This window comes from Anopheles funestus, chromosome 2RL (genome assembly GCF_943734845.2).
Source record: "Anopheles funestus chromosome 2RL, idAnoFuneDA-416_04, whole genome shotgun sequence".
NCBI classification, from domain to species: Eukaryota; Metazoa; Arthropoda; class Insecta; order Diptera; family Culicidae; genus Anopheles; species Anopheles funestus.
Window position 1 is genome coordinate 89,151,867 of NC_064598.1, and position 16,286 is coordinate 89,168,152.

The 16,286-nt window shown below is 42.8% G+C and overlaps 1 protein-coding gene across 3 annotated transcripts; it reads right to left on the reverse strand.

Annotated features, from left to right (window-relative positions):
- Positions 1-98: 98 nt before the first annotated feature.
- LOC125762150 (acetylcholinesterase) lies at positions 99-11,479 on the reverse strand. Of its 3 annotated transcripts, none has more exons than XM_049423967.1 (8): positions 11,340-11,479; positions 6,250-6,836; positions 5,270-5,405; positions 4,044-4,475; positions 3,050-3,976; positions 2,549-2,983; positions 2,309-2,478; positions 99-2,236 (listed from the first exon to the last, which is right to left on the reverse strand). In XM_049423967.1, the coding sequence occupies exons 2-8, from the start codon at positions 6,420-6,422 to the stop codon at positions 1,621-1,623; spliced, it is 2,889 nt and encodes a 962-aa protein (XP_049279924.1). In that variant the 5' UTR covers positions 6,423-6,836; positions 11,340-11,479; the 3' UTR covers positions 99-1,620. The 3 variants fall into 3 exon arrangements, with proteins under 3 accessions (XP_049279924.1, XP_049279925.1, XP_049279926.1); XM_049423968.1 differs by lacking the exon at positions 11,340-11,479 and adding an exon at positions 10,928-11,323; XM_049423969.1 differs by lacking the exon at positions 11,340-11,479 and adding an exon at positions 10,730-10,909.
- Positions 11,480-16,286: the final 4,807 nt, after the last annotated feature.

Genomic DNA, 16,286 nt, shown 5'->3' on the forward strand with positions numbered 1-16,286 from the left:
GTTATGTATCCGAAAGAACGACAGTATGTTTACTAAATCAGTTCAAATTGTCTTATCCGACTGGCCCATTTAAAGTGAATCATAGCTAAAGACAACCATTAAAATTGTTTTGTGTTTTAAAATAAAATGTATTCTTTATTCAATCTTTTTTTGTTTTATTTAGTCTGTCCACAGCTCCCAAAATGACAACGAAACCTAGACGCAGTACTACGAACAAATGGATTTTACAACCGTAGAAACAAATACACTAAGCTCGCGCTCGGGATTACTAGCTACTTTGTGTCAATCACGTAATACTTAAATGGTAAGTATGAAGCGAAACGAAACTATATGTACATTAACATTCGCTGGTTTTGTTTTTGAACTTTTTTTTTTTGGGAAGAAAACACTTCTTACGCTTCTTACCTAAGGACACTTACGGCTAGCTCGTGATAAAATGGGTTACATTAAACGATGCAAAAGTAGTTGCAAAATATAAGAAAAATAACAAACAACAGCATAGTAAAAGTAGGGTTGAATATTAAGCGTAAGGGGTAGTACATATTAAAGAACGAGTAGAACTAATCTTAATAAAGTTTGTAAGTAGAGGGAACCACTCAGGAGTTAGTAGGGACGGATAAAAAAAAAGCTTATCACACCCGTTGCACACTCCGAGTGGACCCGAAATACGGTAATATTTGCACAGTTTGGCCCAAAAAAAAAAATACAAGTATACTGATAAATGCTACTGCAACGATCTGCCACGGATCAAGAAGATCAAGGAAGATGAAGAAATAAGCGCACAGAAATAGCAACTAAAAACCGCCTAGCAATAGGCAAACGTATAAAACTAAGCTAAAGGTTAAATTAAAACTAGAGCTTAGCTTGAAACACGCGGGACAAACACAACACTACACATGGATGAAATGAACGTTGGTCACGGTGATGAAACTAAACACGCAATTGGACGGATACACTGACACGATAACACGAGATGCATTCGATTATGTACAAATGAAAACACGTAACACGTGAAACACACCGCTAAACTCTAACTCACCAAACTTAAACGCTAGCTAACAAGAATCGCAACGGATAAGGCGTAGAACACAGCGGTTTATGCGACGCATAAAAGTGCGATGTGTCCGTTTTTTGTGCGTCTGTGACATTCGACTATGAACGACGAAGGACGACACATTCGCTTACATCTTTCCGATTTGCTCTCAAAGGCACTTTGTGCCAGTCGCTTACGTAAAACGCTCTGGGATGTTGGGACAATCTATTGTAGATCTAAACATCCCACACTTAGGTTAGGTTTAAAACTTACCCTCTAGCTTGTTCTAACTGGACTTACAAAGCTATAGTACGATTGCCGAACGCTAAAACTATTTCATTGCCGTTGTGGAGGTGCCGGTAACGCCTTACAGGGCGGTTGAAATTCGCAACTTCCTGAAGAACACCGAAGCACTCGACAACTTGCAATTTCGACACTAAAATGTGATGGGGTATAGTGGTACGATAATACTTCCCCTTACTACTTCATACAACAAAAAGTGCATGTGCGTGTAAGAGTGGAAGCGAAAATGAAAAAAACGAACAAAAAAACAATAAAATAAAACTAACTTAATCGAAACTATCTTACTAAACCGCTGTCTGGGGAATGCCTTCGATCAGGTTAGTTCGGCTGGCATTGTTACTCTTCATTCCACCACCGCGGCTCGATGGAACGGGAGTTATTTGCTGCGAGCGACCCAATACACTGCCCGCCGTAATGGACGTTTCGCTCATCGGCGATGTAGCACCGCCAAGATCGCGCTGCGATCGGGCATCGGTCGCCAGCAGATTCTTCGAATCGGATCTCGGGAACTTTCCGTTGCGCTGGATCGATTCCGTTTGCACGTCCGCCGTTCCACCGGCGTACTTGATGTTCCGGTCAAAGTTGGACTCCTTCGACGGTGGTGGTGAGATGGAGGTTGATTCCTTCATCGAAATGGCACTGCGTAGCGAACTTTGGCTGCCGGTAAGACCACTCTTCCCGGTGACCTGCGTCATGCCGAGACTGCTGGGCGACCGGATGGAACCACCGTCCGGTGGCATCTTGCTGTACTTGGACGGAGAGTCACGATACTCGTAGATATTACCTGACGGACCACGGAGTGGCTGTGCCTGTAGCATGTTGTTCTCCATCACCGTGTCTCGCTCGGATTCGGGATTGTCCATCCCAAAGACGGCTTCGTCGTAGAGGCGATCAGATTCTCTGTGGAACAAAAAGGAAGAAGCGTAAACGTTTGAGAAGCATTGTTGACACAATAAAACACAGCTGTAATACCTTTTTGCACTGCGCCACATCATACAGCACATCACGACTAGTACCAACAGTATGAGACAAGCAGCAGCTAAACTCCAGAACGCGATCTGTAGGGGTTCCTTTGGTTCCCACCAGAACTCTGTTGTCGGTGGATAGGTGGGTATCAGTACGCCAACGACCGTCGGTAGATACTATTGTTGGAAAGAAAAGACACACTATAGAACAGTTTCCCCGGTAAGATCATCAACAATGTCAACCTACCTCCATCCAGAAAGCACTCTCCGTCTGTCGGAAGTTCATCATAATCGTCGAGTTGTACGTCGTGTTCAGATTAAGATATCGCAACTCTCCGTTGCGTGCCTTCTCAAAGTAAAGGCCAAGCACCTGCGTCGGTGTCGGGTTACCGAACCGCGCAAAGTCAGAGTAGGTCTTCATGAAGAAGTGACTCATGTTACGATCATTGTCCGTCCACATCAGTCGATCGAAGCGTTCGCGCTTCGGGAAAAACTCGATATCCATGAACGGAGCACCGGCGAGAAGGTAGTGTTCGATGTCGTGCGGCACCTTACACCATTCCGCAAGCTTCAGACCCTCGATGGTGGTGTTCGTCACGTAACTGTACACGGGTACATTCTGTTCGACTAGCAACTTGATCAGCTTATCTGTCGGTGCCCGATACAGGAAGTCTGACAGGAGCTACGGAGATGGAAATTAACAAGATTAGCTTCACGATCATCATCCAGAACACCCCAATTAACTTACATTGATGTACTGCTCCCGTATAAAGGTAGTGTTCTTCGGATCTGGCCAGTGCGTGTACATGTACTTGATCGCCTCATACGTCCCGTTCAGATTAAGCGTGTAGTTATAGCGTAGTACCAGTTCGCGCACCTTCTGGTCGAAGAATTGCTCATCCACTTCAAAGTAAGGGGCCAACGATTTATTGCCCGTAATCACGAATGCTGCCTCCTGCAGTGTTACGCCGCTCATGTAATGTAGCCCACGGTTAAAGTGTCGCCGACGGATCAAACTTTCCGGTGTTTCCGCTAAAAAGTGCCAATCACGCTCATTCCATCCTTCGTACCAACTATCGCCCGGGAAGGTGAAGTTATTCTCGAGCACCGGGCCCCACGGAAACAGACCAACGTGTGGAGGGAACTCGGCATTTCCCAGCTCGTACGAACTGCGTCCATTGCGCATGCAGTTCACCATCTTCCAGGACGTTTCGATCGAGCAACCGACGTTCTGTGCAAAGACTCGGCTTGTATTCTGTGCTCGCCACTTGTCCACGATCAACGCCCAATCGGCCAGCGCAGATCCAGACTGTCCGATTACACGCGTTACGATGTCTTTCGTTTGCGGTGCTACCATTAGCAGACCGGCGGAAGCACCGCCTGCACCGGGACCGAACAGTGTGATCGAGTTACGATCACCGTTAAACGATTCGATATTTTCGTACACCCACCGGACGGCCATGATCTGATCGAGGATGCCGTAGTTACCGGGGGAGTTTTCATCTCCAGTTGACAGGAACCCGAGCGCTCCCAGTCGATAGTTGAACGTGACGACAACAACATCGTAGAACGCGGCTAGCATATGTCCCGGGAAGGTGTTGGAAGCTCCACGAATAAATTCTCCACCATGGATGTAGATCATGACGGGGAACCGTTGTGCCACGCCTGCTTGTGTCTGTAAGAAAGGATTGTTTGGATCAACCAGAGCTTCGCAAAGTTATACGGAGAACGCTTTAACTTACATTAGGTGAGAAGATGTTCAGATACAGACAATCCTCGTCCATATCACGGATGCCTTTGGTAGCGCCCGTATACTGTACCGGCTGTGGACAGGCAGGACCATAGTCGACGGCCTGCACCAACTGCCAGCCCCGATGTTGTCGTGGTGGTTTAAAACGTCCCTCGAATGTCGGTGGTAGCGCGTACGGAATACCCAGGAACGTGGAGCACTTGCCCATGATACGATCGACATTGCTGTGCCAGGGACGGTACAGATTCTTTGGGTCCGGATTATCGTACAGGTAGACGATGAATCCCTGCACCTGTCCGTAGTTGGTCGTCACAAACACGTCACGCTCGAGTTGCATCGAATCTCGGCGCAACTTACCCTGGAGATCTTCCCGCCAACCACCGAGCACACCGGGAAAAGGTGTTTGGGCGAGTGTTGGGTTGGTCTAGAAAGGGAAATTTGAAGAAAAATAAAGAAATCAAGAACAAAAAACTGAAGGAAGTTTGCTAACATGTGGCATCAATTTCCCTTTCAAGCTATTACCCCGAGAACATAATCGTTAGCAGATACTTTACGTCCACTTCTACTTAGTACGGAATGCGATCGTACAAGATCGACGTGTCGATAATTAACGGCAACCGCTAGAATCCAACCAAGTCGGCTTCGTAAAGATCGCGTCGGTTCGTTTGGCATCACAACGAGACTCATTTATAAAGCGAGAACAAGGCCACCCTCGGAGGCGGTGGTAGTGCATTCGAAAGGGAAACTCCCAGTCCGTTGTTGCACATCTTTTGCACAGATTGTTAATTATGCAGCGTGTGTTTTGATGCAGGGAAAATCTCCCTCCCATTGCAGAACAAAAAAACTGCATCCGTTTCCTTCGCCACCGTGGGGCGGCGCGGTCGTGAATGTTTTCTCTTTCATGTGTGTTTTTCTGTTATGTTCATCACCTTAATCAAAGCACAACCGCAACATTGGTCATGATCGGCAGCTCCGTACCGATCTAGGTCAGTAACGGCGGTGGTACGGTGGTTTCTGGGTGTTGGATTACCTAAGCGTATTAATATCAGCGTTTGTTTGAAAGCAAAACAAACGATTGATGGTGCTGTAAGACGTATCGGAAGTGTGCCGATTTATGCGTATGTTGTACCATATGGATTTCATTATAAGTCAGAGTTTTCTTTAGGAGATGCAGTAAATTTAATAGATTAATGTACTTCATGAAGAAATTCATCTTACCGGATCATACTTGAAACGATCATCGCCTAGCCCCGTGTTGGTGGGATACTGCCCGGGAAGACTCTGTCCTGGGTACTGTTGACCATAGCCATTCGGTTGGTAATAACCGTACCGACGGTTGTTGAATGTGTAAGTTCTGCAAAAAGGAAACAACATTAATAATCGATTCATTCTCGTGTTTGTGTGACCAGCACTTCGGTGTCTAATGAGCATAGTAATTCTGGAATCTCGTCTACAATGTACCCGGAATACATTGATTTGCTAAGTAAGGAGTTTTCAGTTATTATCCAACATAGGAAAAGATCTGTAAAAGCAATGCTTATGTCCCAAATTAGGTGCAGTTATGGTTCAAAAGGTTCAGTTACTAGTTATGATGAATATTCCGAACATAACGACCACAGGTCGTACGCCCAGAGAAGTTATTCTATACGATTGAACTCTACTTCTCTAGTGTTTGAAGAATTTAATATCTCTAAAGAACTCTGTGTTAGATATCGCATAGGAAGCTCGGAAACACTCTAACCCAACAATCAGCGATATGCGATCGTCTTTACCAGGGTTCAATAGTGAGGGACACTGTCGTCTGATAGCAACAGCAAGATAGCGTGATTCACGAATTAACAACCGGTGTGTGAAAAGATGTGAAACAAACCGCTTATGGCCGGGGGTACAACAGTCATCTGTCCCAGTAGCTTGGTTCAATATTATCACTTCCAAAAGAATAATAATTCCTATACACATTACTTCACGTTCGAACTTCAACAGGAAGGCTTTTCATTAGTTTGAGCACAAAGTTAACATTTAACTCTCTCCAAACGAACTGAGAAGCTATATCACAAAACACACTGCCGCCCATAACGGACGTGACTTGACTGCAGTTGGCATAAAATCACTCATCCCTCACAAAAAGCAACATTATCGTTCCACTAGCACGGGTTTGTTGAACACCACCGAACCACACTAAACCTGACATCACTTACCGATAGTCTGGATCGCCCGGGTTTGGTATTTTGTAGTTGAAGTCACCTTCCCGCGAGTACCATCGTGGATCACGCGTCGTATAGTACTGGCCGTCAGTAACGTTGACAGCAACACACGCGACCACGACGATCACCAGCAGGAGCGATGCATGATGCTCCCGAGACAGCGTCATCGGGACTCATCGACGTTGGCCGAAGGTTGGCACGTTTTCTACTTCTCACGTAATCGCACACACACACGCACACTCACTGTCGTTTCTTTCCCTTTTATGCGTCGTTTGTTTTGTTTGTTTTTTTTTTAATAGATTTCGTCCCTAGAGTCACCTGTTCGCTGGGTTCGGGTTTTGGAACAGACGTCGAGACGAACCGTCAATTAGGAATCCGACTAATAAAGGCACCTTCAGACGCGGGTACGTCACCGTCTCATCTATCCGTACACGTTACGTCAGACGCAAACAAAAGCGCAAAAGCACTCCCTCGGATCCAATTTCTAGCAGGTATTGCACTCGCACACTGTACCGCACATTCGCACTCGTCATCTCACACGTATCGCACACGTTTCAGGTCACGATCGCTGCCGGAATTAACTGTGGAATGGACGGAAATGGATGAGTAATCTCAACGCAGACGCAGAACTTCGCAGAATGGGTGCTAACGATCGCTTGGCGCGATCGCGCCTTTACAAACCGGGGCACATCGTAATTGAGGTCTTCATCGGTCTACGGGTGTAAGAAGGTTAGGGTTTAAATGAAATTAGTGACGACGGAACGATGCGGCCGCCATGTGCTGACTCAACCCATCTACCCCCGGGGGGGGGGTTACGTGTTGTTTCGTCGTTAACGATGACGATTTATTAATTGGGTCATGACATCGTCACCATGTGGCCACGGGTACTGGTGTTGGGAAATCCTCCAAGAAATGACATTACTTCCTATCGGACAGTTTTTGCTACAGCGAACATCGTTCGTGGAAGATGGGCTTTAATTTAATTGATCCCATCATTGGGTAAGGTTAATGGGCGACTTTAATGGCAAAGTAAGGGAGCGTATCTGGACGACGAGACAAGCGTTCACGCTGCAGTTTAAATTGTGCTGGTCACTTTCATTCGTTAAGACTTTAATTATAAATCTGCTGGTTACATAAAGTAGCTGGCTGTTAAAAAAAAATCAACAAAGATAAGAAAAGCAGAAAACATTTCTCAGGTTTCCAACCAAATCTCTGATTGATTCTCAATCTTCCCACAGTATTAATATCAAAAAGCGAAAAGAGAAAGGCTTAAAAATACAATTTTCCCAGGATTATCGCTCTGTTTTCCCACAGACACATTCGGTGCACATTTATAAGGCATTTATCTGTGAATGGGAATTACATCTAGACTTTTTATTTCCCTTTCTGGATTATTTTGCGGGTTTCTTCGGTGGTTTCTAGCAATTTTCACACAACAAAAAAACACCCAACCAGAAGTCTATTTGGAAGTACTTCACCCACTGTTCGTGTGCTTTTAATGAGGTCTTTACCCAAACTGATTAAATACTGACCGATCACAATGTCCCTGAACGTGAGACATAAATCCGCTAATCAAATAATCACAAAATTTGCCTCGGTTGACTGAATTCCGTCCAAAAAAAAAAACGGGTCAAGTGTATGCTTCACGATGCGTGAATCAACTCATCATTCTAGCACAGTTTCATGAATCGATATCAAACTGATAAGCGAAGGGTTCCTGCTCCGATAAGAGTGTTCCATGTATCGCATAACCTTCACGCACTGGGTGCCATTCTTAACGGGGGTTTCTCTACGATGTCTCGAACCGAAACTGCCTCGGTAAGGTGTAAAATTACTTGTCCAAGGGCTAGTGAGGAATGAAGATAAGAAACGGTCACATTACCGGTAGAAGTAAGTGTGCCCTACTGGAACGCCTGTTTGGCAAGCACAATTTAATTCGGAGTTTCTTTTCGGGTTGTGTTGTTCAATCGACATTATGTTTTCATCATGCACATCCCCAAAGTCAAACGTTCTTGTTCTTTTACCGCTTGCAAGCGATTGGTGTCAATTTGCAATTTGGTAGAACGAAAAATTGAGGCCACAGCACAAGCCCGCGGGAAAGTTGTGCCGCTTTTCGGAAGATGTAATAAATATTTACCGAGGAAGCGTTGGATGTTTGCATTTGATTTTGTTCGTTGCTTTTTTGTTTTGTTTGTTTGTTTCGTTTGCTTGAAGGTGAGCCGGTGCTTCCGCTTTTCACGATTCGATGCATGTTATTATACGCTCGATAAAGGGGACAAACACGATTTGCTAACGATACGGCGGAAGAATAATAGTTGGTTTTAGCCAACTGTTTTTGTAAGGTTTAGATAAAAAAAATATAAAAAGATGATAAATTGAAAGCATAAGAGCGTGATGAAAACATTGATGTTTTCAGTTTTGCTGTTTGGAAGTTGTTATTATGTATTGTCCCAATGTGTATATCAAAAAATATTGTTTAAATAGACAATTATGTTATTATTTTTTTTTTTACAAAAAGAACTCCTACGTGTCTGAAGGCTAATTTATGCTACCAAGTATGCTTGGTGGGATCTCTTCTGGGTCGTTTATTATGAGCTATTAATTCGCCAATAAATAAACTAATAATATAATTACCAGAATTTAAAGCCTTACTGGTGTATTTATTAACTTTTCCTCATGAGTGTAAAAGAGAAAACATTCTCATTAGAAATATAAATCATAAACTACCCCACCGAACGGTACGTTACCATATGGCCACATACATACACGGAGGGATTCTTTCGATTCATTAGCGTGAAAGCTTTCCAATTGCCTTTTGCCCTAACCGGCAACGCGCATGGAAAGATCCCTTGCGAAGAATGCAACAGAAAGGGACTTAAAGTTCATGGACTTAACAGCAAACGTTCCATTTTGGGGGATGGACGATGAAATCGTACAAATTGAACAGTCAAATAATGCAACGAACAGAACGGTAATGTTTTCCTACCCACCCCATGAACATTCAACGTAGGTACCTAAACGTTGAAGTTATTAGGAGCGAAAAATAGTGAAGAAAAAAAAAACACTGTACTTACTCGGGAATTAACGAAAAAAAAATGGTGCAAGAATGAATAAAAATTGAAGAGAAAATTGGAACTAACAAAAAAACCACGCCAAAAGTGAGGGTGAACGAAACACGAAACAAAACCCCGCGCAAACAAAACAGATAGAAAGAGCGACATACAGAACATGAAAACAACACCGGGTAAGTGTATGAAAGTGGGCAAACAAAAAAAAGAAGAAAAACTAAAAAGCCCCCCGTGTACGTAACAGAACGGCAGCATGACGAAGAGCCGGTTGGATTGTTGCTACAAAATTTAATGTTTATCTTGCACCGATCCGATCCGAAGCCGTAACGGACAAACTGCTGCCAAGGTGCGTGTATGCGTGTGTACCTGCGTCGGTGTTTTTCGATCGAGCAAGATCAAGAAGGGAAAAACAATCACAAAACGTCAGCTACCTTTTTTTCTGATGCTACTTCGATCGTCTTAAAAAAAACACCTCCGGAATGAAGGAACGAACCCAAAAGCAACCACCAAAAAGAGAGCAAAAAGTCAGGTTCTTTTCATCTCCTGTGTCTGTGTGCGTGTGTGTGTGTGAGTTTGTTGGCATTCTATCATCCACTGTCTACTTCGATCTTGCAATGCTTGGATGATTTTCATTGCTTGCGATCTTTTGCGTCTGCTTTTTTCTTTTATTTTCGGGAATTTTTTGACTTCTTGACCGCAAATGCGCGTTTGTTGCGTGGGGTGCTGCCCATTTTTAAGAGCACACGCACACACACAAACGCTCCATAAACTAGGGGTAGTTTATAAGGGGTGAGAGGAGTAGGTTGGTGTTTTGTGTGGAAGAGGTGGATCGGGGGGAAAGAAAGGTGAACATTAAAAGTCCCAAGATGTGGTCAAACAGGTTTTTTTGTGGGCTTTGCCGTTAGTATGGCGCTGTGTGGTAGTATTAGTTACATGATAGTGTGATCGTGGAATAAGCTCACAAGGGGTGGTGTTAGTTGCCTTGGAGATCCCCCTTTGATGGCTTCCCTTTTTGTTCGAGCAACGAGCGAGTGACAGATTTAGCTAAACTTCAACGCAAGTATAGACGGGGAAAAATCGACCAAGTGAAAATTTCTCCATAATCTTGCATGCGTGACGCAATGGGATGCTTGAAAGGGAAGTTTCTTTAATTCACAAACGGTGCAACAATAGTAACGCTCACGGTTGTGGACGGTGGAAAACACCTAGCGTTTGCGTTACCATGGATATGGTTTTGTGATTGCATTTTTGCTGTGTCTCTCTCACACACCACACGACGAGATTGAGATCAATGTATGCTACACAACACTACACTACACTGAACCGCAAGCAATGGCCACCTTTAGTGGCATTCCGATTTGGGAAAAGGGCCAACGCACGAACGATGGAACAATGAACTTTACTACCTGAACGAAACGATCCGTTTTCACGGTACGAAGTTGTGTCACGCGGGAATTTTCTTGGGCGCGGATTCACACGCACAAACACAGGGAAAACACCTCGCGATGCACCGATGTGTATGGTGTGCTGAATCATACACTGCACTATACACACATTAATGTTGCGAAGAGCTATTGCTAAACCACACTATCAGAATGATTCACCTGTGAAACATTGGTGGTGTACACACACGCGCACACAATATGGCGAAATGATCGATTTTCCTGCCTTTGCATGTGTAGCGCACATTGCGAACTGTTTATCTCATCTCATTTTGCTGTTATCTCATGCTTTGCTGTTATCACTTTCGTTAGAGGTATTTCACCGTACTAAAGCACCTGAAGCAAAGGTGCGTCTCCATGGTACACCTCAGTCGCATAATACATTTATCACACACACACACACTCAGAAAAAGAGCAAGAGATACAGCTCCCCAGTGGATGTACGCGTGATCATGGTAGGCTTTTGCTTGGTTTTTCCTTCCCCCAAAACGTGCCTTTCCATTCACAAATTTCACTCTTGTTTTAGTGGTGTACAATAATGTTATTCGTACGTTAGTTACTAGTATTTGCTTACACTTGCACACATGCCGCCCGCATCCACCAACATCACCACCACCATCACCTGCTCTCGCACACGCAGATGATGCACGCCGCGTGACTGGAAAAGCACCACCGCGTTCGTTCGGTTGCGCAGACTAAATGAGAGTCGTTGCTTCTTTGTTCAGCTTGCGAACGCCAACAACACCCTGCCGACGATACAGACACATACGCGTTGTGGGGTGGTGTATCGCCAATACAGAGACATGTTGTAGCGTTTAAAGCATCGATACGAAGCGATAGCGCAACAATTGTTTACTATTTACTACATTTTGCTTTCAGTTATCTGTCAGTCGTTTAGTAAAATTGTATTTTTATATTATTTTTTTTTTAAATTTTTGATCTATTAACTTTGTTAAAATATTCGAGTAAATTGAATGAAATATTGTAAATTGTAAAATATTAGCTGCTATTATTACAGCCGTGTAATAATCACATTACACCACTAGTCTGACTAACTAAACAGTACTACCAATAGGGTGTCATAATCGGATTTAATTAAACATATCAACGGAACACACCGAAAACATCTTCACCCTCGTCTATCCATGTGCGTGGGGAGACGAGATGTGCAATGGCAGATAGCCCGAAGATCTGATTAAAACCAATTAAGCTCTGATCTTGGACGATCCTTCGTTTGCTTGGTATTGTTTTAACTGCAGCCGCCACCGAACGACCACTTGGCGGAACTTGGCGTGAGACAACAGCAATTAAACTTCATCAATTAACGAGGTGTTTCCTTTAGTGCCGAATTTGAATATTGCGCAAAGATGCCCTTAACGGCACAACATAAAGATTGTAATCATACGCTTTTGAAGATACGTTCTATTTTAATAACTTTCAACAATTTAAAGATCCTTAAAACATATTTAGGGGTGAATATGTCCTTGAAGAGTCGGTAGGTTTGATGCCCTTGGTTTAGTGAATAAAATGAAAGGACTATTTCATGCTTCAGTGGGATTGTGTCTCAGCTACAGCAGTGTGTTGAAATGTTGCAACGGTAATGAAATATTTCAGAAACGTTTCGTGCAGATACATTTCATTCAAATATGAAATGGTGAAATGCGGTTGAATGCAATTATTGTGAATTTTTCCCTGTATTTTTCGTGAAATCTAAAATTTATAATTTTGTAGTAATTATGAACATAAGAAAAAATATGATTAATAGTCAGCAACGAACAATCGATGTTAGAAGTATCCAATAGTTACAGAAGAATTATTTTCAAATACAACAATTTGCTTTTCAGAATAAAATGCATAACAATGAATTTATTTATGTTAATAGTGTTACATATAAGTAAATGACACTTGTTGTTCTATTAAAATAGTGTTTTTTACATACAAAAAATGCTAAAGCTCTTTTAGAGAACAATACTAACTCCTTATATCGCATTTGTTAATTTCGATAATTTTTTTCACCCACTCATAGATGAAAAAAACCACAATTTTTATCCTTTTTTAACATCTTTACACGAAGTGATGGGCGCTTGTCGTTTTTGTATTTTGAAAGTACGAATACACCGAAATCAACACGGAAATATACGGGAAGCGTAAAGCATCAATTATGCTACCACGATAAAGACGCTCAGGCCGTACACCGAAGCCTTGCATCCAGTGACGGGGACTTACCAGCAATGGTAAAGACGTATGTGTATCCTTCCCTCGATGACGATGATGATGATGACCTGTAAGGTCGCCTTAGAAGCAGGGCACCATACGAACAGTGGACGATGGTCAACATTTTTTTGGACGCACATTGCTCGTTTTCGGGGAAGGGGATGATGATGATGGCGATGATAATGATACGGTGAGAAGCAAGACTTCGGCTGACTATCAGGAGGGGAGTTTGTGTTTTTCGGGAACTGCGGGCCCGGACAGTCACAGAATCCAGTTATACTGTTGGCAGTTTTTTTTTGTTGGTGTGTTTGATGTTCTCTTCTCATCTTCCATTCAACGTCTAGCTATTGCTCTGCATCTTGCGGGCCAGGAGATGTACGAGATGTCGTCAACACGCTGGACACGCTGGAAGAAAGAGTTACATTTTTTTCTTCGTTGTTCTTTCACTTCGGTGAGAAAGTTTCGCACAATCGGACCGCCACGAAAAATTGGGGGAAAATGGTGAAGAATTTCCAGATTTTGGGAAACCAGTATTGGTGTAGGACATTGGTGTTATTAGTTTTTTTCTTCTTCTCCCTGATGCGTACTCGGGCAGCAAAGGAACTGAACCCGGGAGGTGGTTTATGGCCGCGGTCCGGTTGCTGCCGTGGTCCAGCAAAGAGATTTGCTTGGGAGTATCGGTTGATGTTTCAGAAGATTGGAACCAGTTTGGACTTTTTTTTTTTTAATTATTTTCGGTAACTCCACTGGATGTCCTGTCTTCGAGATGTGATCTTCTGTACGGGCTGGCGAGATTTGTGTGCCGTGCGATATCCTTTACCGGAATGGGGAAGAATAATCGGTGAACTTTGGCCGGAGACGGTTTTTTGATTGTTTCGCTTGAAGCGATTCATCTTCTCAAACGGTTTGCTCACGGTGAGAATCCTTTTTTTGTTGTTTGCTATCGAAGCTTAGAATGATCCTGTATTTAACGAAATTTTCCTACATTTCCGACTACGAACGTGATTCCGTTGCTGGCCATTTTTTTGGCGTTTTAAACGAGTTCCATAGAGTGTGACATTTGCATAACAGCCGGACATTGGATGTAACGGCGTTTTGCTGATGGAATTCCAAACGGTTGTGAAAGCATTTCTTGTTTGTAAATCTAACATTTTTTGTTTGTTCCTACATGGGGCTTTAAATCGAATAAAGATAGCACTGAACTTGAAAGACATCAGTACCTCTGCCTGATAATTAAAACACAAGTTCGACATCAAGAATGTTTCGGTGTGTACTTTTTTAAAAAGAGTTTTAAGTTTAGTTTTCGTTAAAGAATTTGATTTTTTTTCATGTTTTTTCACCTGATTTTTTCCACTCATCCTTCTGGTGTTACTACATCAAATTATAAAGAATATTTATTGGCAAAAATATTTCAATATTGCTTCATCAAATGTTTGCATATGAAATCAAATATAACCTACACGACAATCTTCACTTTTTCATAATTAAATTTAGATAAAATCCATTCCGTTAACATGAGACAAAATATTCAACCGGAAATAACAATCTAAGCTAAAGAGATAAATATTGTAAGTATTAACGAACGACTGATAACATAAAATAAAAATCCCCAACTCTGTAGTGAGGCAGCCGGGGAAAAGAATTTAAAAAATATATGTTTTATTTTAAGAAATTTTGAACTATTTCCAAATAATTATCCTTTATAATTAAAGCTGACTTACGGTTATAATTTGTCTTACATTTAAATACATCTATTTATATTTGTTTTTAATTACTTTGCTTGAAAATATCAAACCTTCTCACATCTTTTTTCTTTTTCTATAATAAATCGATAACAGTACAAAAAAAAAATCTATCAAATCACTCCTGAGAGTATGTAAAACCCGGCCAAGCTGAAACTGGTCTGCATTATTCCTTGACACGGACATTAGCGTACCAATACAGCAACCAGTTTTAGTCCACCGAGACAATATACCGGTCCCTATCGAACGGTCATCGATACATCCTGTCACTAGACCGTGAAATCTGACCATACGCTCTGGAACGTGGAATGGTGATCAACGGCCAAACCGTCTACCAATGCACAATGTGTGAACAATGTGTAGAAAGAAGCGATTTAAATTTTAAACATCGTCTATGAAATCGAGAATGAAAAGGAGAAAACCCGTTAACTTGCCGGACTAAGGAAGGCGACTAGGAATCGAAGCAAAACAAACGCATTTATTAGGATGCTGGATCACACGGCGCTGATGGACGATGCTTTCGCTTTTTCACTGGAGGTCATGACATCCGAGTTCCCGCCACAGTACTAGCTACCATCCGGTTCCAACAGCACGGTTCCGTGATGTTTCCCATCGGTCCGTTTTCGGTCATTTCGGTCCGGTTTGCGTGAGCAGCCGTACAGGACATTCACATCCAGCTTTCTTGTGAAGTTTTCGGCCACAGTCCAAGACGCAAACCGGTGAACCGGTTTCCCGTGCTGGATGCTGATATTTCGGCAAAAGTGTGGAAAAAAGCGTAAAGGAATTGAAAAATGCACCGACCGAGAGGGATGCTGCTGACGAATTTCGACTGGACTGGACCAGTTGGACCAGTTTTGTTCGTAGTGTCGTCGTGTTTTCGGGTCTTTTTTTTTTTTGAAGGTCCTGTCCAACTGATAGCCCGCCAAAAATTTTACTTTTGGCCGTTTTCAGCTGGGAAAGAGAAGATAATTTTCCATTTAACATCTATAGGATATTAACACGATGTAATTCCAGCTCGAAGTAACCTAAATGAGACGACATTTTGTCGCAATTCGGGACACTTGGTCCCATTTCTAGGACGTCCCAATTTTTATGGCAAAGGAACCTCCTCTGAAACAGGACAACGTGAGACTGTGTGAGGGGAAAATCGGCAGGTAGTAAGAAAATTCTATGCAAAAAAGGACAAACGAAGCGAAGGAATTCTAACGCCACACTACCTGCCGGCCATCTCATTCTCTTGGCTGAGGCTTGGTTGAGTCGGTCGGGAAAATCGTGACCGCGTTGCGAGCGTGCGAGCGAGAGAATGTATGTGTGTGACTTGTGCATGTAGTAATGTGCTGCCACGTGCTCGGGAAATTGCGCAACTGGTTGTTTTTTGTTGCGTTTTTATACGGCCAAACACAGGCGCAATTTTAAAATCGACTGCATTGGTGTACGTGTGTTTTTGCCTCATTTCGATCGCAATGGCAAAAGGACATTTTTCATGGAAAAAAGGATGGTTTTTACGTTGTCTGTAGGTTTGTGGATTGTTTATTGTATTTTATGATTGGAAAATTTGAATGAAT

Bases quoted from the DNA above. Each gene is read 5' to 3' on its own strand.
- LOC125762150 (XM_049423967.1), bottom strand. From the start codon at position 6,422: ATGACGCTGTCTCGGGAGCATCATGCATCGCTCCTGCTGGTGATCGTC. The intron at 2,479-2,548 runs GTAGGTTGACAT...TTCCAACAATAG, and splicing joins AGAGTGCTTTCTGGATGGAG to TATCTACCGACGGTCGTTGG. The intron at 2,237-2,308 runs GTATTACAGCTG...TTTGTTCCACAG, and splicing joins ATGTGGCGCAGTGCAAAAAG to AGAATCTGATCGCCTCTACG.